The following is a 25,020-nucleotide window of genomic DNA, read 5'->3' on the forward strand; positions in this document are numbered from 1 at the left end:
ATAACACAATGAAAAAGAAAAAAATTATGATAATATGGCTAATATAATCAGTTTAGAAGGATTAGTAGGTGGTTGGTTTAGATATAGAATAATCAAGTTCTAAGGAGGATTCTTATTTTAAGTTTTTTCAAACAAGTGTTTTCAGTAATTTCCAGAAGTTTGTTAAGTTAAATTATGATTGGCTGTGCCCAAATCCCATCACGTGCAACTCAAAAGGGGGCGTGGCAGCAGGAGGGGCATGGGCACATCTGGGGTGTCCTGAAAAGTTGTGCCCGTTGTTGCAGAATAATGGGGTCTCCGCACCTAACTTGGGCAGCAGTCGTACATCTGGTGCCTGCTTTTGATCTGTTTATAGAATCCGGCCCTTAATGGCAATTGGCTAAAGTATGTTCAATAAATTTGCTCCTCTATATCAATTGTCGAGGCCCATCGTTCTTCTGGCAGTCCTAAATTTGGCATGTTTAGTATTAACAGTAACAGCTTAATTCTTCATCCAGGAATATTTGAATCAGCTGATGTGCTTAGACACAGGTGGGCGCTGTTTAACTTTGTATGGCCCTTGTTAAGGCTGTTTTTGGAAATAAAGCTCATTTCGGTTTGCTTCAAAATAGCAATTGTTTGGCAACAGCTACTCAGTTTTCAATGTATGAGCTATATTTAATAAAATGTACTACCATGTTACTGCCCAAGGAGAAATTATGTCTTACCTGATCATTTTCTTTACATTAATTATTCTCACCATTCCATAATCTGTGGGAGAGTTGTGTCATCTACCAGCAGGTGGAAATAGAGAACTGAAGACTGAGCTCTGAGCTGAGACATCTCTCTTCGCATCCAGGCCAGCTCTGACAGATTTTTCTCCACCCAATTCATGAGAGAGGCTGCCTCCACTGTTGTTGGACGGCTGAAGGTCCTGCCTTGCTTGTTAATATGTCACCACCATCAAACTGTCAGAGAAAACTCAGAGCGGGGCACCCACCAGAAAGGAAGCAAAGTCAAGGCATTCCACACTGCTCTGAGCTCCCAGCAATTTAACGATCACTGAGACTCCTGTTCCATCCCCGGGCCCTGCACCAGACGGAACTTGTAATGAGCTCCTCAACTCAATTTGTTGGTGTCTGTTGTCACCACCTCCCATTATGTTATCTGAAAGGAAGATCCAATGGTCAAGGAAGATAAACGTATTTCTGTGACACCAGAGACCAGCAACTGAGGAGAGATTCCAGTAAAGGCTGCATATAAGCTCTTGCCCATGGCACCACTTCTATTGCCGCCATCATTGACCCAGGAACCTGAATATAGTCCCAGACCCTGGGTTTGCCATGTATGAGAAAATGAATCTGTTGAACCAGCTTCAACCTCCTGTGTTCCGTGATAAAGATACTCCCCTTGCTGTGTAGAATAGAACACCTAGATACTCCAGAATCCGACATGGAGTCAAGTCTGCTCTTCTCAAAATTGATCACCTAACCCAATAGCAGAAGACAGACAACTGTTGCTACCATGCTGTCCAAATAGGACAACACACAAATGAGCCACTCATCGAGTTACGGGTGAACTCTGACTCCCTGGCACTGAAGGAAGGCTACCACCATAACTTTGGTCAGCACCAAGAATGTTCACCAAAGGTCAAAACCTTGAACTGGAAGTGATGGCCCAGCACCTCAAACTGCAGAAACTTCTGATGCAGCCATATGGGTATATGCAAGTATACCTCCTTGAGAACGCGGATAGTGAGAAATTATTCTGCTTTTACTGAGGCTATGTCTGCTCTTAGTGTTTGCATGCAAAAGCGGGACACTCGGGACCGTGATTTACACCTTTGAGATCTAAGGCTGGATAGAAAGTGACTTCATTTAGAACAACAAAGTAGACAGTGCATCTGCCTTGCCTCTGTTCAGCCTGGGGAATTGGAACAATAGCCTGGAGTGCCAGCAAGGATCTATGGTGGCTTCAATATCAACCGCCTTGGTTCCCTTTCAACGGGGAGACGAGAGGAGCAACCAGGCAGAAGGGTTCTAACTTGTAATCTTCTGTAAGAATATTCAGAACCCACTGGTCTGAAGTACGTTTAGCCCATTCCTCCTGAAACTACTGAAGACATCCTCCCACTGGAGGAAGAGAAGAGTGGACCAGCCTCACATCATTGGGAAGCTCAGAAGGCATTGGGTACCCAGCTGAAGAGAACTTCCTATCTGCACAAAAAGGAAGATTGGTGTGCCTGAAAGTGGAACTTCTGACTATATTGCTCATGACCAGGCTAATACCATCTCCTGTCTCAAAATTGAGATCCAGAGGCCCCTGAAAACAGACAACCAGAGGCTTTTGGCTTATTCTCTTGCACCTGCTGAGGCTTAGTTTCCCCCAGTTCTTCCACCAAGTTACTGAGATCTTCTCTAAATAGTCACTTGTCCCAAAAAAGGGCAGTTTTAACTAAATGTAACTGATGCTGCATCCACTGCCCAATGCCACAGCCAGAGCTGCCGACGTGCTGTAACAGTCAAAGACACAGTGTGGGCCATAACACGTCATAACAGTATCCACAAAGATAAGGAAGGAGAAGCAGACAGCCTCATCTGGCCAAATCCTTGAGGTCTAAATGAGATCTTTTAGGAGCCAGAGGGCAAGAAACTGAAGCACCCTGCAGCAAACTCCAACTGTCCCTGCTTCAGTCAATAGCTGAATGCTCTGTTGGGCCATGAGGTTGTAAAATGGTGACTGTGCTCCACATGTGATCAGAGGCTGTTCCTACCAGTCGGCCCTGACAAAATGGCACCCATTCCTGTGTTTCCTGCATCAAACTGCGCACCGGTCCTGCTGGAGAGCCCAAAGTCCCTAGCATATTTGGATTCTGTAACTAATTCGAAGATGTGCCCTGCGCCCATTTCCTACACGTCCTGCGGCATTCCTGGCTTGCACGCACTGCAACATCTGATGACAGCTGGCAGGCCCTACAGCAAGAACCTGTTTAACTTCCGTGGGAGTCGCTATTCATCCAGACTGTCACAAGCACTGTACCACATGGTCCCAAGCGGTGAGTCATGATCCCTCCCAGCAACAAGTAGAATCTGCAGCTCTCCAACTGGTTCTAAGTCAAACTTTAACTGGAGTTACCACCGCTGGCATGGCTGCTCCTCCAAGCCTTAACCCAGATGAGTCAGATTCAGGACTGATACTCTGGTACCACGCGCTCTCCAGTAAAGTTTTTGTGCTGGAATGGACAGTGGCACAGGAAACAGGTGAAGGGAAGAAGTAAATTTGCGGGGCACCATAGACAGGATCTGAAGACCTCCAGATATGACTCTGCAGACTCAAGCCACCCGCAAAGCTCAACTGGGGACCAGTTGCCCAACTGGACCAGGACCAAATCAATCAGAACCAAAGGCTGAAAGTGCATCCATTCACCTGCTGGAGATAGAATTACTGAGGAGCTGGACTGGATGCCAGGAGATAGAGAACCAGGACTTTTTTGAAGGGGTTCTGAGTGACCGGCACCTTTCCATTGTCTGCTAAAATTGCCCATGGACCCCAAGTTTTAATGAAGAGCTCAGGCTCTACATACCAAGTCTGCCTTGTCTATGATTCTGTGACTGGTTGCAAGGGCCTGGCTCATATGGGGTGGGTCCCTCAGTGATCACCCCACCCCTGAGGATGGCCTGCATTTGAGTACCGGCACCTTTTTTGCTAGAATAACACACTGTAGAGAACCCACTCCGTTTTCAGTTCTCTATCTCCACCTGCTGGTTGATGGACATGACTATCCCACAGGTTCTGGAATAGTGGGAAGCTACATAATGAAATGCAAGTTATTTATTGCACATTTTAAGCAGTGGGATTTATTTACTAACAATGCGCATTGACATGGTAGCCGAAGTAAATCTGGACTTATGATTGCTGCATGTTTTACATTGCTGAAGCATGATAGTTGATCATGTTTACCAATTTTATTTCATTCTTCTTTGAATGACTCCTGCTTATGCCCAAAAACATACACTGAAACACACATTGTCTTAGCAGAAGCTAAATTATATCTATTTTTTTTCTTCCAGTGGATGCCACCTTGACAATACAAATCTTTCCTGGTGTGATAAGGTGGCATTAACACCTATTCAGAATCAGTAAGATCAAAATATACAAAAAAAAAAAAAAAAAAAACCCACTACAGAAAAACATTAAAGCACTCCAAATTGCAGACCACTTACACTGTCCTCTTAAGAAAATATGAGAATAGGGATATGGCCTATACACTCATCTGCTGCTTAAATGAACTACACGTACAAAGCCCTGGGGAGTAACTTGTCATAAGGCAGTGTCTGACTACTGCAATACAACATTTGGAAGGGCCATTTTGAAGAGAGTCTCATTGTAAAAGATGCTAACAGCAAAATCAACCAAGAAAAATGACACCATTTTACAAGGATAAAATAAGTTTTTATTTATAGTCTTATAGTAAAGGTAAGCCTTAACTTGCAAGACAATTCTTGGGCAGTATGTACAACATACCTTTTACTTCCATGGAATGGAATCAAACATTAACAGAGACGAATCTATATTGTGTACACTTTTTTCGCAAATGTCAGTAACTGGAAAGGAGAACAAAAAAAAAACCAGAAGTACATACAATCCTCCCCACCCTCCCCTTCAAAAAAAATGGTGGACAATTTCAGGGCCATGTGACTTTATTTCAATTTTGTTTAGCCAAAAATTAGAAATATCAAATACATTGTATATGAGGGGGGGATCAGAGCTACCAGTATCAGGTACAATGTTTGTGGTATATGCACATAAAATAATCAGCCTGCTACATTTGTACACAAACAAAATAAAAAAATAATTTGATCGTTACTTTATGAATCTGTAGAATTCTGCATGCGAACTTCATCAGCTGAGTGAGAATTTGGTTATGTTTCAACATCAGCATTAGGACATAAATATTATCAACACATCATCACACAAGATACAAAATGCACTTCACCCAGTGGGTGCCCCAATTCTCCAGAAATGAAGGAAATAAAGTATCCCTAAAAAAAAATAACACAGCTCCACCTGGTCTGTGATTGGCAATGAAACAAACTTCATTTACTTCCTTAGCTATTTCATTTTTTTTTTTGTTCATTTAAACAATTGGATCTTCCTCATCTTGAAATATGTAGTGTCATATGTAAATGGGAAGGAAAGGATATAAATTGGCTTGAATCAATTGTATCCATCATCTCTAAACCAGCCCTACCCACCACCCTATGTGTATAGCTTAAAAAAAAAAAACCCACAACAGGGAAAGCTTAATTTAATTAAAACTTTGCCTAAAAATCTGTTCACAGATTCACAAAGTCTATCAAATGACTTTAGCGCTGAAGTTATATTTAGTAAAAACTGATGCAGCACCAGAATATTTGTTCTCGATATGGTCTATGAGCCTAGATGGCAACGTGTTTACCTGCTGCACAAGCTCAAATGCAACAAGGTTAGTCTTCAATATGAAAGCTGCCAAAACAGAGACTGTTTTGCTTTAAAAACACGAGTTGGTTCGAGGAAGAGGAGGGAGGGAGGGGATCAAAGAAGAAGTCCAGGAGGCTCTACTGAAAGGAGAAAAAATATTAAGTCTTTAAAACAGCTTTTGTTTTTTTGGGGGGGTGGGGGGGAGAAGAGAGAGCTATTGAACTTAAAAGGTGACAAGAGGTTGGGCCAAACAGCCAGTTTATTGCCACATAATATTTAGCTTGCTTCCATCCGTATTTTCTTTCTGCTTTGGGGTTCATCAGCGTCGGACCCAGAGCTGGAATCTGAGCCACCATCGAAAGCAGAGATAGTGCTGCCCTTGGCGTTGGTATATAGGCTGCTGTCCGAGGATGAAAAGTTGGCCTGCAATTGGGCACTTGATTTTGCTTTCTCCAGTGCACGTACTGTAACTCAAGCAAGAAAAGGGATGTATTAGACATGTTGCAGAACTCAATGTTAACACTGCTTCACTTAAAGTTATGCTCATTCTAATAGCAGAACCACGGACAGTTGCAATTTCTAGTTTTGACAGAAACATTGCTCAAACATTCCTTACTTCTGTTTCTGGCCCTCATAATCCATGTTTACCAGTCGCATAACCCTGTGGTGCCTAGTCATTGTTTGAGGGGTTGAGTCAGTGCTAGGAATTCAAAACTGCCTGCATCAAGCTCATTTGTAATTCTAAACACCAAAAACTAAAGACAATTATAATGCTACTTCTGAAAGCATACAATCAAACATGAAATAAGAAATATTACATACTGGATTGATTTTATTATTCCTTATTTTTTAAATGTGTTTTTCAGGTAAGTAATCCCATGAAACAGGAATCCAGAAAAAACAAGGCCATGCTAAGTTGATTTGCACTATATATTTTTCAGATGTTTTATATTTAAAATATACTTTAATGTAGTCTACTATTTATGTCTAATGACACATTTCATAATTTATGTTGATTTTCAAACTGCCAGTATAATGGCTAAGTCCTTGAGTTTTTTTTTTTTTTTTTTTAATTATTATTTCCTACGATTACTTTGCTACACTATTCCTTACAGTGGTGAAATTCTTTTCCTGTTCGCCCTGAGTCTATGAATTGTCCATGTACACATACATCTGGCTCAGCTGATATAGCTTACTATCATAAGCAAAGTACACCCAAAGAATCTTTTGCAACCAGAACAGTCCCATTTACAACAAAAACCAAAAAGCTAAGGCCTAAATGTTGGCTTGTGATACCTGTCTTTGGGGCCCTTTTACTAAGCTGCAATAAGCACTAATACTTGCTCACCGCTGAGTAAAAAGCACTCAGGCATCCTATGGTAGTTGGGCCTCAGTGCATGCGTCCCACATGCTACAAAATAGAATTTATTTTTTAGTGTTAGAGGTGTGTCTGGGAGCAGAGAGTAGGCATGTTCTGCACTAATCAGAACAGCTTTATTGCCGCACAGTAACCAATTAGTGCGTCAGCTCTTACTGCCTAAAAAGGAGAAGTAGGTCTTACCAGATAATTTTCCTTCCATTAGTCCTTCCCACTAGGCCAGAACCTGTTGGATAGCTGTGTTCATCAACCAACAGGTGGAGATAGACAACTGAAAACTGAGCTGAGGCATCTCTCTTGGCATCCATTTCCAGCTCCTCAGTATTTATGTAAGGATAATACTCAGAATAAGCACAACAACCTTAAACAACTCGCTAATCTAACACTAACCTGATGAGCAAACAGATGTGGACCTCTCATCTCTTGACATGTAGAGAACAAGAGATATGCAGGAAGCACCATGCAAGGTAACAGTTATTTGGCCCATGACTTTGTACTGACTAAACATATCAGAAACATCGGGAGGACATCTCGAACAGTGGGAAGGATTAATGGAAAGAAAATTTATCAGGCAAGACCTAATTTCTCCTTCTATTATGTAAACCTGCGGGATGCATAAAAACAATCCCTAGAGCGGGTGAGATCCTGGTGCCGCCACCCTGAGGACCGAAACCCCAAGACTGGCTTCCATGTGCCACATCATCTACCCTGTAGTGCTTGGCAAAGGTATGCAGCATTGACCACATTGTCACCTTGTATATATCTGCTAGAGACAGTAAGGTAGTCTCCGCCAAGGATGTCGCTGAACGCCTCGTAGAATAAGCCTGCATAGCCTGAGGATCCTGCTTCCCCACAAGCAAATAATGTGATGCAATAAGTTTCTTTCAGCCATCTAGCAATTGTGGGCTTGGAAGCTATGAGGTCAAGCCTCTGTTTACCAAATAGCACAGTCTGTCCGATTTGCAAAACTCATGAGAAGCTTCAAGGAAGACTACTGAGCCTCCTCGTCCTCTTTGCAAAAGGACAGAAGCTCCACAGATTGGTTGAGATGAAATGCCGATACCACTTTCGGAAGAAAAGAAAGAGCCTTGCGCAGAGAGACCCCTGCCTCCAAAAAGCAGAGAAAGGGATTACGACAACAAAACCTGAAGCTCCAAAACCCTAAGTGCTGACGCAAAAGCCACCAAGAATGCTCTCTTGAGCATAAGATCTTTCAATGAGGCCTTCCAGAGTGGCTCAAAGAGAGACTTCTGAAGAGCCCAAAAGACTAAATTAAAAGGTTCCACTCTGGCCAATGCATACGAAAGAGATGCTGCAAGTGGCCTGCTCCCCCCGCAAGAATTAAATATATGGGAGAACTACAAGAGATGTCTTCTGTAGTCAGACTCTGAAACAGGTCAAAGCCACAACCTGATCTTTTAGATAACCCAATGCCAATCCTTCCTGAAGGCCTGCCTGGAGAAACGCTAGGATGTGCACGATCTGTGCACAGAGGAGAGAAAGTTCACGCTCGGAACACCAACTCTTGAATGTTCTCCACACTTTACATACACCATGGATGTTGAACATTTCTGAGCCTGATGCAAGGTAACAATGACCAAATCAGCAGAACCTTTTTGTCTCAACCAAGTCGTTTCAATGGCCTCCATGATCACCGGATCTTGCTTCAGTAGGCTGTGTTCCTGTGGAAGATGGAGAAGATCCCCGTCCAGCAGTTGAATCAGGTCCGCACACCACGGCCTTCACAGCTATAAGCACTGTTCAATCATGGTGCAATGCGATTATTATTAAACTTTTTCAAGACAGTTCTAGCTGCTGTGGCAGAGCAGAGCGGTGTATAATCTAAAATTTGTTTAGAAAAGAAAGGAACTCCAATAATCACACCAGATCATAAGAGAAATAGAACACACAGTAGAGAGAACAAAATAATACAAAATAAATCACCTCAAAATGGAGAGTTCCATCAGGCTGACTCACCATAAGCTTGTTTAAAACCAGGTTTTCAGGTTTGATTTAAAACTCTTTAGGGAGATCTAACTACGAAGGGAAAGAGGTAAACTGTTCCAGGTGTGGGGAGATAGAGAGAAGAAAGCACGAAGCATGGTGTCATGTGGATTCTAGTTCACTGTATTTAGGGCTTGGGAGAACTAGTCGATGATCATTAATTGAACGAAGGACTGGAGGAAGAGTAAGAAATAGTGAGACAAGCAAGGTAGTCTGGGACATCGATTCTAAGGGCTTTAAAAGTCAGTAATGCTATTTTATAACTGATTTAGCACTAGACGGGGAGTCAATGGTGATATTTCAGAAGAGGGGTAGTATGCTCAAAACGACTGGTGTAACAGAGCAGGTGGATGGCTGTATTTTGTAGGGTTTGTAACTTTTTAATTGAGGAGCGATCCTTTTCAACACGCGGCCTACCATGTGCCAAAGAGAGAAGATATACAGTAGAAGTGTCTCTGGCTAGGGCTGCAGTAAGGCATCAATCCCCATCAAGCCTGGCTCTTTCCAGCGCCTGAAGAACTTGGGCACTTTGGCATTCTGTTTCGTTGCCCATCAAGTCCAGAAGCAGAGAACCCCATCGGTCCATCATCAGCTAAAAACCTTGACTGGATAGTTCCAATTCTCCCAGGTCAAAGGAGTGCCTGCTGAGAAAGTCTGCCTCTACATTCAGGGACCCAGCGATATGAGCTGCCAACAAGCACAGATTTTTCTCCGCCCAACTCATGAGGGAGGCTGCCTTTACTGCCACTGGATAGTTGCAGATTCCACCTTGCTTGTTGATACAAACCACCACCATTGCATTGTCAGAGAGAACTCAGGCCGGGGCCCCTGCCAGAAAGGGAGCAAAGTGATTTATCGACCACTGAGACTTCTGTTCTGTCCATGTGTCCTGTGCCAGATGGAAGCTGTAATAAGCTATTCAACTGACTTGCTGGCGTACGTTATCTAAGCTTCCAATTGTGGTATCAGAAAGGAAGCTCCAGCGGTCAAATTCCTAGATGACACCCACCATTGCATACTCCATCTGGCAACCAGTGTCCAAGGAAGATGAAGGTCGTACTTCTGCAACACCGGAGACCAGTGGCTGAGACTCCCCTGCTGTGTGCTATCACACACTGAGAAGTTCTGAGAGAAGAGGACATTTCTCTAGATGAGTGAAGATTATTTGCTCTGTGTTTTGGTAATGTAAAGATTGGGGTTTAAGTAGGACTTGTAGGCTACTGATAAAGACAGAAATTAAAAAAAAAAAAAACTAGTCTCTCTCTATCCCTTTTCCCCATAGCTTTAAAACTTGAACTTTCTGACACAGCATTAACAGATAGCCTGTAGAAGTCACAGCATGGTCTAGTTCAGTCTTCATTCTCACCCCCCCCCCCCTCCCCAGCTCCCACCCACCCCTAGCACAACTCTTCATTTATACTAATTCTAATTAGGACAACAAGTACATAAGTACATAAGCACTGCCACGCTGGGAAAAGACCAAAGGTCCATCAAGCCCAGCACTCTGTCTCCGACAGCGGCCAATCCAGGCCCCAAGAACCCGGCAAAAACCCAAAATTTAATAACGATCAATGGACTTTTCCTTCAGGAATCTGTCCAGACCCCCTTTAAACTCAGCAAGGCCAGCTGCTGTCACTACCTTCTCCGGCAATGAGTTCCAGAGTCTAACCACACGCTGAGTAAAGAAAAACTTTCTCCAATTTGTTTTAAACCTACCACATTCTAATTTCATCTTGTGTCCCCTAGTTCTATTATTGTTAGAAAGCGTAAACAAACGCTTCACATCTGTCCGCTCTACCCCACTCATTATTTTGTAGACCTCTATCATATCACCCCTCAGCCGCCTTTTCTCCAGCTAAAGAGTCCTAGCCGTCTTAACCTCTCCTCATAAGGTAGTCGTCCCATCCCTTTTATCATTTTCGTCGCCCTTCCCTGCACCTTCTCCAATTCCTTTATATCTTTTTTGAGATGAGGCGACCAGAACTGAACACAATACTCCAGGTGCGGTCGCACCATGGAGCGATAGAACGGCATTATAACATCCTCATGCTTGTTTTCCATCCCTTTTCTAATAATACTCAACATTCTGTTCGCCTTCTTAGCCGCCGCAGCACATTGAGCGGAAGATTTCAAAGTTCTATCCACGATGACTCCCAGATCCCTTTCTCGGTCCGTAACTCCTAAAGCTGAACCTTGCGGATTATTTGAGTTTTAATTACATTTAATTAGTTTCCGGGAAGCAAACAAATAAATTACACATTATAGCATATAATTTTAAGGCTCTTTATATTCATCTAATATCCCTTAAACAACTCTATAATACTAAGATGCAGACAGTAGTCCAGCAGCGGGAGGGGTGCTATCCAGTCTTTTGCACCGAGTGTCACATGTATGATTACCTCCCAGTTGGTGAGAGGTTATCTGTGTGCGCTTGATGCAAATAGCTCCTAGCTCTCACAGAATGAGTCCGTTCTCTTCAGGCAAAAGTGTCACACTTGGAGGAGCTGAGGGAGACAGAGAGGTACATAGAGGAGGCCTACAAACACTGTAGAGAAGTCCCACCTCCAGTCTGGCAGCCCCTGTGCTGCCTTGGAGGAGGGAGGTCTCCTAAAAGGAGAGCATCATCCTGGTGAAGTTGGAAGTAATCCTGTCACCAGGACCAGCCTACCAGGGGATGCAATATCCTCTTGCACTGAGGATATGTCTCCAGGAGCTTCTGCCCAGGAGGGTAGGGTTAGGACAGCTGTTGTTGGTGATTCAATTATTAGGCATGTAGATAGCGGGTGGCTGGTGGATGTGTGGATCGCTTGGTCACTTGCCTGCTTGGTGCGAAACTGGTGGACCTGTCACCTAGATAGGATTTTAGATAATGCGGGGGAGGAGCCGACTGTCTTGGTACATGTGGGTACCAATGACATAGGAAAATGTGGGAGGGAGGTTCTGGAAGCCAAATTGAGGCTCCCAGGTAGAAAGCTGAAATCCAGATCCTCCAGGGTAGCATTTTCAGAAATGCTACCCTGTGCACAGGGCCCAAGAGACAGGCAGAGCTCTGGAGTCTCAATGTGCTGATGAAGCAATGGTGCAGGGAGGAGGATTTTAGATCTGTTAGGAACTGGCAACCACCTGGGGAAGGGGGGGCCTATTCCGAAAGGATGGGCAACAACATAACCAGGGTGGGACCAGGCTGCTGGCATCGACATTTAAAAGGTAGATCAAACTAGAAGCTGGAAGAAGGCAGTTGCTCAAAAGCACATGGTTTGGATTAAGGTATCTTTCAAAGACATCACTAAGACAGGGAATCCCAACAGTGAGGTGGCAGTAGAGACCATAGTAGACCAGGTGTCCTTAAATAAAAAGCAGACAGATTTTCAATATTAAACATTATCACTGTCAACCGCTGAAAAAGATGTAAACAGGAACAACAAACAGTTTGAAATGTCTATATGCAAATGCCAGAAGCCTAAGAATATATTGCACTAAATGAAGAAAAAAAAAAAGAAGAAGATATAATAGGCATCTCTGAGACTTGGTGGAAAGAGGATAACTAGTGGGAAACTGTCATACCAGGGTACAAATTATATCGCAGTGATAGGGAGGATTGAATTGATGGAGAGGTAGCATTGTATGTTAAGGAGGGCCTTGAGTAGAACAGACTAAGTATTCTGCAGGACACGAAACACATCTTGGAATCCATGTGTAAAAGGGAAGGATAGTGATAGGAGTGGCCAGGAATAACAGACATATGTAGAAATGTTATCAGAAATTAGGGAGGCTAACAAACTGGGGAACACAATAATAATGGGTGATTTCAATTACCCCAATATTGACTGGGTAAATGTAAAATCAGGGCATGCTAGAGGTAAAATTCTTGATAAAATCAAGGATTGCTTTATGGAGCAGCTGGTTCAGGAGCCAACAAGAGGAGAAACAATTCTACACCTAGTCCTTAGTGGAATGCATGATCTGGTACAGGAGGTAATGGTGCTGAGGCCTCTTGATAACAGTGATAATAACATGATCAGATTTGATATAAGCTCTGGAGTAAATACACACAGGAAATCCATTACATTAGCACTTAACTTCAAAAGGAGGACTATGATAAAATGAGAACAGTGAAAAAAAAAAAAAAGAAAAAAAACAACAACAAAACTTAGAGGAGCAGCTGCAAAGGTCAAAAATATACATCATGCGTGGATGCTGTTCAAAAATACCATCCTGGAAGCCCATGTCAAATATATTCCGTGTTTTAAAAAAGGTGGAAGGAAGACCAAACAACAGCCAGCATAGTTAAAAAGTGAGGTGAAAGAAGCTATTAGATATAAAAGAAAATCCTTCAGAATATGGTAGAAGGATTCGACTGAAAAATATAGGAAACACATAAGAAATGGCAAATCAAATGCAAAGAACTATAAGGACGGCAAAGAGACTTTGAAAACAAGATTGTGTTGGACTCAAACACACATAGTAAAAACTTTTTTAGGTATATTAAAAGCAAGAAGTCAGCAAAAGAATCAATTGGACCACTAGATGACCAAGGGATAAAGGAGCAAGGCCATAGCGGAGAGATTAAATTAATTCTTTGGTCTTCACCAAGGAAGATTTGGGAGAGATACCGGTGCCAGAAATGGTATTCAATGCTGGCAAGTCAGAGAAACTGAATCAAATCTCTGTAAACCTGGAAGATGTAATGGGACAATTTGACAAATTGAAGAGTTGCAAATCACCTGGACCGGATGGCATACATCCCAGAGTACTGATAGAATTGAAAAGTGAACTTGAGAACTACTGTTAGTAATATGTAATTTATCTTTCAATCAAGCATGGTACCAGAAGACTGGAGGGTGGCCAATGTAACACCGATTTTTAAAAAAGGTTCCAGAGGAGATCTGGGACATTATAGAACAGCAAGTCTGATGTCGGTGCCGGGCAAAATGGTAGAGACTATTACAAAGAACAAAACTACACAGCATATACATAAGCATGGATTAATGAGACAAAGCCAACATGGATTTAATGAAGGGAAATCTTGCCTCACCAATCTATTACATTTCTTTGAAGGGGTGAACAAACATGTGGACAAGGTGAGAAAGTCGATATTGTGTATCTGGATTTTCAAATGGCATTTGACAAAGTACCACATGAAAGACTCCACAGGAAATTGGAAAGTCATGGGATAGAAGGTAGTGTTCTACTGTGGATTAAAAACTGGTTAAAAGATAGAAAACAGAAAGTAGGCTTAAATGGTCGGTATTCTCAATGGAGGAGGATAGGTAGTTGGGTTCCGCAGGGGTCTGCGCTGGGACCACTGCTTTCTTACATATTTATAACACCCTTATTCTCCCCGTCTCATCTGCCTGCAACCTTGGACTCATCTTCGACTCCTCCCTCTCCTTCTCTGAGTATATCCAGCAGATAGTCAAGACCTGTCGCTTCTTCCTCTATAACATTAGCAAAATTCGCCCTTTCCTTTCTGAGCACACCACCCAAACTCTCATCCACTCTCTCATTACCTCTCACCTTGACTACTGCAACCTTCTCCTCACTGGCCTCCCACTTAGCCATCTATCCCCCCCTTCAGTCCATTCAGAACTCTGCTGCACGTCTATCTTCCGCCTGGACCGATATACTCATATCACCCCTCTCCTCAAGTCACTTCACTGGCTTCCGATAGGTACCGCATACAGTTCAAGCTTCTCCTACTAACCTACAAATACACTCGATCTGCAACCCCTCCCTACCTCTCTACCTTCCTCTCCCCCTACGTTCCTACCCGTAACCTCCGCTCTCAAGACAAATCCTCCTTTCAGTACCCTTCTCCACCACCGCCAACTCCAGGATACAAAATATCCCTGTGACAGTATGAGACTTTCCCCGTAAAGCACATTAGTTGTACATTCAAGGAGGATCTGTCTACTATTTTGTGTTGAAGTTATTTCTAGGATAAGCAGCATAAAATATATTGTACTCTTTTGGGATCTTGTCGGGTACTCGTGACCTAGATTGGCCACTGGGCTTGATGGACCTTCGGTCTGTCTCAGTATGACAACGCTTATGTTCTTAATGTAACTGAGGTTGCATGACAGCATGTGCTAATTTTGCACGTTAACTGCGTATTGAGCTAGGGGGTGGAAACTGGGTGGGTTATAGGTAAAAAATGGGTCTGGACTGCACATTGCATTTAGCACAGTACTTACCACGCACTGTCACTTGTGCAGTTTGCATGGATGCACTCACCACCCCCTTGAAGTTACACGCTAGCATTTATACATGCTTAACTGCAGGATCCTCCCCAAGTAGAACTTGCATCCCTCCAATTGGTTCTGAATCTAACTTTAGTCGGACTTACTACTGCCGGCTGCTCCCCCCAAGCTTATTATTATTATTACATTTGTACCCCGCGCTTTCCCACATAATGCAGGCTCAATGTGGCTTACATAGTAATTTGAAATACAAAGTTAATAGAATTTTAATAAAACAGTAGAAAACAATGTAAAGTTGGGCTTAGTGTATGATAAGTTGAGCTAGATAATATATGACTAGGATAAAAGAGGGTAGACAGGATAGGATAGTGTAATTAGTCTCCACAAGTACGAAAACATCTCATCGGTGTTATTACAATTTGATGTACCAGGAGCTTTTGATACAGTTGACCATACTCTATTGGTAATAAATTGAATAAGTTTGGGTTTTATGTAGTAGTTTTGAATTGGTTTACACAGTTCTTTAAAAAAAAAAAAAAAAAAAAAAAATAGGCGGGTACTTAAGAAGAATGGAGAATTTTCTAAAAGCTGGAGCCCAGCTTATGGAGCTCCTCAGGGCTCAGCTTTAGCCCCTATTTTGCTTAACATCTTCATGAGTTCTTTGGGGGATTGTCTAATTGATCTTTGTATTATGTTTCCTCATATGCTGATATTTTTATTTTGGTATCGTTATGGCAAAGGACACTGTAGAGAGAATTTAATTATAGACTGTAAAGAAAAAACACATTTATGGGCGTCACAAAATTTGCTAAAACTTAATACTGCTACAACTAAATTATATTTTAACAATTCTTTAGCAAACCATACCTGATACTATTACACTCAGGTCAGAGAATTTTTTGAGATTTAAAACTTCTTTACAGTTCTTGGTTTCATTTTAGATTCACAGTTGATGATGTAATGCCAAGTTAAAGTTTGAGCAGAAGAATCTTTTTCAAATGTGACAGCTTAGGGCATTTTTTTGCCTGACCAGTTTAGGGTACTGTTAGAAGTAAGATGTTCCCCAGAGGTCAGATGTCAGCCTATGCCTGGTCTGAATTCGTTTACTTGGTCCCAGATTCGCTTCTTAGGGACAGGAGGGTTTTGTAGCACAATAATACAAAACACAAAGGTGGGCTGGCAAAAGATATTTTATCTAGAAATAGCTTAGGGCAGAAAGATAATACAGCACTGCTTCAGCACACCTGAGTAAATGAATGTGCTGTGCAGAGCAGGAGTGTGTTGAATGGATGCAGGGAGGAGGGATTGTAGGGATGTGTCTGAACATGTGTGTGTGAGTGTGGGTATGTATGCTTGTGTCCCTTTCTGGGAGCTTAAATACTGAATTCTTTCCCCACACACCGGCCTATGATATAATTTGTTTTGATTGATCCCAGGTCTCCTGATTCGCCATAGAAGTGTGAATTCCTGTGAACTAGCACGTCTATATAGAGACAGTGGTTTTATTTCCATTGTTTTCCTGTGCAGTCTGGTGTTTTATTGCTCAGAAGCACAGGTGTTAGGAGCCATCCTGTCTTTCCCTGACATTCCCAGGGATCAGACTATGAAAAGAAGAAGGAATGTCAGAGCTGCGCTCTCAGAGGTGTTGGACAAAGTAGGCCCTGAAGCCTCTGTTAAGCTAACTCTTAGGGCTTTGCAGTGCCCTATATTGTGGCATTCAATAGACTCTTCAAGCTAGGCTGCAATTTCTGCAGAACTGTGCTGCCAGATTAATTTTTTGCCCTAAGTTTGATCGTGCTATTCCATTATTGAAAGATCTATATATGGGCTACCTATTAGGAATCGAATCGATTTAAGATGGTTTGACATTTAAAAACTTTTATGGTTATTATCCTTTGGACCAAGTTTCATAGTTGTGCGCTTATGTAGGAGAAGTTGGATGCGTAGGTTGTTTTGTATTTTAGTCTTTTACAGTTTGGATAATGTAGGTTTAGGTACGATATTGTTGATGATCTGATTCTGTTTCTGGTTGGTAAATCTATTAGGTCTATCTTATTGTTCTGTTACCTGTCTTATCTAGATTGTAAGCTCTTTGAGCAGGGACTGTCTTTTGTGTATGTTGTACAGCGCTGCGTATGCCTTGTAGCGCTATAGAAATGATAAGTAGTACTAGTAGTAGTATCATGTAACCTGGTGCTAACACCATAGATGATTTTGTGTACCAAGGTGCAGATTTTGAAGATGGTCTGTTCTTTGATTGGGAGCCAGTGCAGCTTTTCTCGTAGGGGTTTGGCACTTTCGAATCGTGTTTTTCCGTATATCAGTCTGGCTGCTGTATTTTGGGTGGTCTGGAGTTTTTTTGTGAGTTGTGCTTTGCATCCCGCATACATTCCATTACAGTAGTCTGCATGGCTCAGGACAATTGATTGTATTAGGTTTCAAAAAGTTTCCCTCGGGAAGAAAGGTTTTATTCGTTTGAGTTTCCACTTTGCATGGAACATATCTATATGGAATATAGATACATATTTGGAATTTAGAAAAGCACTGAAAACATTTTTGTTTGATAAATATTTCTTATTTTATAGCTTCTAGTCTATATTTAATTTCAGTGTTAACTGCTTTGATTCCATTTGGATATAAGCAGGATATAAATACTGGGAATGGAATGGTCTTACCACAGTAGAGAAAGACTCAGGACTGATACTCTGTCCCATGCTCTCTTTGCTGGAAAAGTAGAGCACCACAGGAAACTGGGGAGAGGTGAAGGGAGGGAAGAAGTAAATTTGGGGGGGTACCACAGACAGACAGTGATCTGAAGACCTCCAAATATGACTCTGCAGACTCAAGCCAACTGCAAAGCTCAACTGGGGACCAGTTGACCAACTGGACTAGGAGTAAATCACCAGAACCAGAGGCTGAAAAGCATGTCCATCCACCTGCTGGAGATAGAAAATACTGAGGAGCTGGACTGGATGCCAGGAGAGAGATGTCTTGCTTAGTTTTCAGTTCTCTATCTCCACCTGCTAGGTGGACACAACTATCACAGGTTCTGGAACAGTGGGAAGATATGCAACTGCTCACGTGTCAATGGGCATGAGCTAATGGGGAAATTAGCATATGGCCATTAATAAGAACAAAAGAAAAATGAGACCATTTTAATGCCGTGCTAAAAGTGACCTCAGTGTGCGGGAAAGACCCGCGCTGGGCATAGTGCTGGCCACTTTTAGCATAGCTTAGTAAAAGGGCCCCTTTTTGAGACTTATGTTTAAGACAGCAATATTCTATATCCAACGGTGCTACATGATTCCAGAGGAGAAATGAACAGTGATGGAAAAACCATCAGGTACTTTACTGCCTGGTGATTGAGCATGTCACATACAATACAGAGAAGCTGTTGCCAGGAACAGCTCTCTGTGACCTGACATAGTCCATTGCACTCAGTCATCAAGAAGTATTGATATAACTAGGAGAGAAATAATTACCAAAGCAGGTGTGTGTGTGTGTGGGGGGGGGGGGGGGGGGGGGTTAAGAAACCCCCAGAAAATAAAAAGGTAGCAAAACAAAAAATAACCCAAAATGGTTCTGGCTCCTAATTTTTCCCCCACTATATTTATTAGGATTTATTCACCACCTTTTTGAAGGAATTCACTCAAGGCGGTGTACAGTAAGAATAGATCAAACATGAGCAGTAGGCAATTAAGAGCAGTACAATATTCAAACAACAATACAAAGTATGGCATGGTATACTAGCAATGTCAACACAATACGTAATAGAACATTATAATTGGTAGTGGAGGGGTAAGGCAAAGTAACATATAGATGAGTAAGAAAGTAGGAAGAATTAGAAAGTAAGGTGATTGATTTGAATATAGAATTTGATTTGAATATATAGAGTTATGCTATGAAACAACTCAACCTATTTAATATTCAAATACTGTTATTAGAATCATTTCATGTTTTTAAGTTCGTAGAGCAAAAAATGCTTAACGGAATCCTTGTTAGATAAGACATTTTCAGTAAAATTCACATGTCTCTATCTCTTTCTGCCGTGACCTATGAAATGTGAATGTGATTATTTAGAAAAAGATCCCTTTCTAAAATTAACTAAGAACCTTTCCTAAAGGTGTACGCTCTCAAAAGTTAATATGCTGAGATGTTGGCCAGTGGAACAATTTTCTTCCTTTTTATGTTTTTTTTTTTTTTAATATTGGTAGCAAACGAGTTGTGCGGGGTGGGGGGGGGGGGGCTGCCACCTTCAAAATTCCCTCTGCTCTCACATGTGGACTGTCACACTGATGCTGGACAAGACAGAAAATCAGGAATGCCAAAGTCCACCAAGTCTTACTGTGCAGGACGATCACATTTCCAACCGTAGCTGACCCTGAATCAAACAAATCAAGCCTCAATAGTTTGGCTCACTGCTTGAGGCTTTCCTTCCTTCAAGCATTAAGTGCACATATGACATTCCCTACACCAGTGTTCTAAAATGCAAGACCCTGGGGCCAATAGCGACCTCTGGAGCAGCTCCCATCATTCTGTTTTTGCTTCACTACTCTTTGTCTCAATTCTTGAACTCATGATAGAAAGCAGGAAGTAAATATTGGGGGGTGGGGGGGAGGGGGATGCTGCATGCTTGAAGGACAAGGCATTTCTCAATAGAAGAAGAGAATGCATTTAGAAATGCTCACATACTCGAAGATACCCCAAATGAAAAGTTTAAAAGTGGACTAGGCATGATTTCATTTTCACATGCTGGTAAGTAATTTCAGGCCCATACAGTTCATTTGGATCAAAAGTGGCCCTGACTTAAAAAATTAGTGAAGACTACTGCCCTATACTGTATATTGTGAAGCTAATTTATGCTGTACGTTTCCAATAAAAAAAAAACTGAGGGGCCGATGCAGTAAAATGTACAAGGCTTTAGGCAGGGCTAGCAGAGAACGAGTGTGGCTTTATCGCACAATTTTGTTGGTGTACAGATGCAGAAAAGGGATCTGCGCAGAAGCTAGCACTGCGAAAAACCTTGCATTAGACACCAGCACACAAAATTCATGGTAACGAGGTTATTAGTTATTCTATGCAAATGAGAAGTGGGCAGAAGGCTGAGCACAATGCTGGGGCTTTAACTCCAAGTCTGGGGAGGCTTAAAAGAGTTAGCTTGTTCTGCAGCCACATTAGTACGGATTTCATGCCCGTTTCTTCTTTTTTTACTACCAGCATAGAAAACAAGCAACTTTTTTCAGGGGGTTCCCGAAAGAGCATGGCAAGAAAAGAAAAGAAACTGAAGGGGGAAGTGTGCTCATTCTTCTGTGGTCAGACAGTTCTGCTCTAACAGAGGTTGAGCTGTATATACACACACACACAACACAACTGTACTGCCATTCTGGGTTGCAAATATTGCGCATGTGATGGAATGATAATCTATGCATAAATGTTGATATTGCAATAATTTCATGCACAGGATAGCACTCCACATGCACAGATATATATGTGCTTGTTCCGGCCTGTGCACAAGCTCTAGCTGCTGTTCGTGCAGAGCTGTGTGCATGTGCATCCTGTGTGCCCTTTCGGGTTAAGTTCTTCACGTCATATATGCCCACAATTTTAGGACAAGAAAAAAAAAGTGTATACAATTAAAGCAAGCACCAGATCACGCCACAACTGCCATTTTCGCTGTTTTGCTTCATTGGGTAAAAATTGTAAACAATGAAACACATAGCAAATACAATTATAATCAAGGATAAGGGCAAAATTCACAAACAATTATTTGCTCTTTTCTTGATTTAAAAGTGATTATAATTGTGTGTTATATTTGAGTTTTCAGCGTTGCTTCCGATATTTACCTCTGATGCAGCCTGACAGTGAAGCATCCACTCTATGATCCCTCATACCTCTCCTCTCTCCCTACATTCCTCCCGTGAACTCCACTCTCTGAACAAATCTCTCGTCGTCCCCCTTCTCCACCACCGCTAACTCCAGACTTCGTTCCTTTTATCTTGCGGCACCTTATGCCTGGAACAGTCTTCCCGAACCGATACGTCTAGCTCCATCTCTACCTGTTTTTAAATCTATGCTGAAAGCTCACCTTTTCACTACTGCCTTTGGCTCCTAACCGCTACTCATTTGCCCTCCTCCTCCCCTGTGCCTCTTTACCCTGTAATTCCTTGCCCGTAATGTCTTGTCTGTCTGTTTTATGTAGATGTAAGCTCTTGAGCAGGGACTGTCTCTCTATGTCAGGTGTTCAGAGCTGCGTGCGTCTGGTAGCGCTATATAAATGCTATTAGTAGTAGTAGTAGTAGCAGTGTGACATGAACTTTGGATACAATTAAAATTTTAGCACAGAATTCTTGCGTGTGTTTTATTGTGTGTGCTTTTTTCTTTTGTCTTTTATATAGTGTGTTGCACCAGTCTCTCTCTTTTTGTACAATTTGTTTACTGCAGCAGCGCACACAAATTTGACTAGGAAGCAGTGTGCTAAACCATCAGTAGATGGCTCTAACGCAAAATTACTGCATCAATCACCGAGACATGAGATATCTTTTCCCCAAAATTTGCTTCTCTGAGGCCAGGACCTATAGGAGTCTCACAGAGATTCACTACGTGCTTGAAAAAATATCCTTAACAGGTGAAGACAAGTGAAAAGAGCCCAACTGGGGAAAAATGTATTCAAAGTATTTTATGTATACACAGGGTTAATATACTTAATCCAAAAAAAAGAATGGCTGAAATTGTTCACACACTAATACACAATAGTAAGCACTAGTGAACAAGTCAAACCTCACTCAACTTCGTGATAGGAGGAAAAGACCCCAGATGTCCTGCAGTGACACTTATCTGAACGAGTAGATCCTGACAGGCACCCGTTTCACCTTAGCTTCATCAGGGGATCTTCATGTAGGTCACCTAAAACACAAAGCAATGTGAAAATCACCTGCCAAAATGTAGTGGATTCAACTTGTAGATATTTGTATTCTTGCATCATTAGCCATACCTGCAGTGCTTACTGCCCATACGCTGCTCTGCTGCTGAATGAGAAAACTAATACGGTGGCAGCATTTTTTAAACGATACCTCTGGCTGCAAAGTGTCAATCACAAACAGGACACGTCTGGTTTGTGATTGACAATGCAGGTAGAGGTAGCATTTTAAAAAAACACCACCACCACATTCGTTGTCTCATTCTGCAGCAGAGCAGCGTATGGGCAGTAAGTACTGCAGGTATGGCTAATGATGCAAGAATATAAATATCTACAAGTTGAATCCACTACATTTTGCAGGTGGATTCTCATGTTGCTTTGTGTTTTAGGTGACCTACATGAAGATCCCCTGATGAAGCTAAGGTGAAATGGGTGTCTGTCGGGATCTACTAGTTCAGATAAGTGTCACTGCAGCATGTTTGGATAGAGCTGCTAAAAGTTTCAAGAATTAAATGATGATGATGATTTAAGACAACGTAAAGCATCTGCTTTTAAGTTTTTAAAAGTTAAAAATTTGATTATAGAAAAAACATTTTGAAAAACCATGGTGGAGGAGGAGGTTTTTGACCAATGATTATAATAGTCACTGAAAGATCATTATCCCTGACTCATCGACAGGGCAGCTAAGAATACTTTGCAACATCTGAGGTCTTTTCCTCCTATAACAACGTTGAGTGGGGTTCGACTTGTTGTTCCACTAGTGGTTACTACGGGTTAATATAACCATAGGCATTTAAATAAGGCTCTCTTTTAGAAATCAGAACCACAAGTCCTTACGTACAATCAAACAAAACCAGGCTGTTGATATACCAAATTTGAAAAGTTATCGAGCAAGACAATGTACAGGTATGAAGACTTGCTGGCTTTCCCCATCCCGTATGCAGAAAGTATGGCATTCACCTTGCTGCTCTAGTAAGGTGTTCTGCCGCTTCAGATCATCGATATCTTGCTGGTGTGTGTGGTTTTTCCTTCGCATATACTGGATGTACTCTGTGGCTTTATCTAAGATTTGGGCTCGGGATGCCTATTGGAATGAAAACAAACACACACAACAAACAAGTAGTTTAAAAAAAAATATTCCAAGTAACACAAAGTTTGCATCTACACTAAGTACAAATTGCTCCGCAAAGCAAATAGTATAGGGAGGAAAAGGGAAAAGTAAAAGTTTCTGGGAGTAAACTGTTGTCAGAGTGGCTTTGGCCTTCTTCCATCCCACAAACAGTTCACAACTACCATCAAGCACTGAGCAGTACATAAAAAAATCAAGTGGTCAGCACTTGCATGAACACCCCGCCCCCCCCCCCCCCCCCCCCGAATCTCTACCTCAGTTCATTTCCAGTGACAATGAAAACGCTTTGACGCTAATTCAAGAAGTTAGTGCAGAATTCTGCTGCTTGACTCTTGCCCATCTATAGGATATGGGGACTGATTCACACCAGAGTTGTTTTTGCTGCACTGGTGGCCTGTAAGATTTTGAATACAGTTTAAAGTGTGTTTAGTATTCAAGGTCCTGAATGATGATGGTCCCTGTTATTTAAGGGAGTTATTGAGTCCTTATGGTACCAGCACTCTTTGCTATCAGGAATGGGTTTGAGATATATATTGAGAAAAAAAAAAAGGATTACTAGATTATTGAAAGCCTGGCTTAAAAAGGTTTGGACAAGTTCTGGAGGAAAAGTCCATAAACTGTTATTCCATAAACTGTAAGGTAGACCAAGGGAAAGCCACTGCTTAACCTTGGGGATAAGCAGAATGGGAACTATATACTTTTGGGAACTTTCCTGGTATTTATGCTGTGGATTGGCCACTGTTTGAAACAGCATACTGGGCTTGATGAATTTTTGGTTTGACCCAGTATGGCAAATATGTTCTTACTGTGTAGTGCTTGGGTGAATGTTATAAATAAGGGAGGAGAGTAGAGCTGTGGTCTGGCCACAAACACTGGAGACAACTCTACTCGCCTCCCTTATTCATAACATTCACTCAAGCACTGCACAGTAAAACACTGGAGACACCAGGAATGGGTGTTAGTTCCAGGGATAGTCCGAATGCACCGAGCACAGTGCTTGAAGCCATTGGGAACTTTTGATGACATGGAAAGAAAAACAGCTGTGGCCAAATCAAACGACTCAATGATGACAGAAAAACAAAAAAGGGTCAAAGCACCTAGAAAAAAGGTAGGGGAAACCCCAACCGACGCTCAGGCCTAAGAAGGCCTAGTGAGCCAGAGAAAAAGAAAACTTAAAAGTGGGAAAAAACTGACAAACTTTTAAGGGTAAGGAGGAAAAAAGTTCTGAAAAGGTAAACCCACACAAAATGAGGCAGGAAAAAACCTGCAGGGAAGGCACAAAATGAGCTCAAAAAGTAATCATACACTAGATGCTATGAGGAGCCGCAAGCAGCGCGTTCTCTCCTCACTGCGGATGAAGAGAGACTGATGGTCCTGCGTTCTCTCAGCAGGCGGGAAGGCACTCGCGCATGCGCAGTGGGAACACTGTGACATACTCAAAGTTATAGTATGTTGTAAAAGTGTTCCGCACCGGACGATGTGAATGACGTCACCCACATGTGAGAGCAACATGGCCTGCTTGTCCTTGGAGAACAATAATCACATACAATTTTTCAGTATGGAAAAAAGGGCTAGCATTCAAACTACAGAAAGAGGAAGATGGGTAACAATTCCTGAAAAATCTGGAAAAATAGGACAGCCAAAATGCAAATGGAAGAAAAAAATAGCTAATGTAGTCAATCTAGAGGGAAACCTTTTATTTGGCTGGAGCACATGGTAAAAGCAATTAGGTAGCTGTGTTAAAAAAAAAAAGGTTTGGGTAAAAAAAGGGAGTGGGGTTGGGTAAGCATTTCGCCTATGAAAATTAAAATCTACTCTTATGATATGCTATTTTATTATGTCTGAAAGTACACACTAAGAGGTTGATATTCAAAGTGATTTAACTGGCCAGAAACAGCTCCTTGCTGGTTAAATCACCTGTTCAGTGCTAACCATTAATTTTCAGTGCACCGTA

General features: G+C 42.0%; 1 protein-coding gene across 1 annotated transcript in view; it reads right to left on the reverse strand.

The window, feature by feature from the left end:
- Window positions 1–5,099: 5,099 nt before the first annotated feature.
- The window catches only part of MAX (MYC associated factor X), a 95,473-nt gene continuing 75,552 nt past the window's right edge, over window positions 5,100–25,020 (reverse strand). Inside the window, exons 3-4 of the mRNA XM_030214216.1 lie at window positions 22,898–23,021; window positions 5,100–5,903 (exon numbers count right to left, since the gene is read on the reverse strand). Of these exons, the coding sequence (XP_030070076.1) occupies window positions 5,716–5,903; window positions 22,898–23,021 (312 nt within the window). The 3' untranslated portion in view covers window positions 5,100–5,715. The remainder of the gene's footprint in view (window positions 5,904–22,897; window positions 23,022–25,020) is intronic.

Source organism: Microcaecilia unicolor, chromosome 9 (genome assembly GCF_901765095.1).
Source record: "Microcaecilia unicolor chromosome 9, aMicUni1.1, whole genome shotgun sequence".
Taxonomy (NCBI): domain Eukaryota; kingdom Metazoa; phylum Chordata; class Amphibia; order Gymnophiona; family Siphonopidae; genus Microcaecilia; species Microcaecilia unicolor.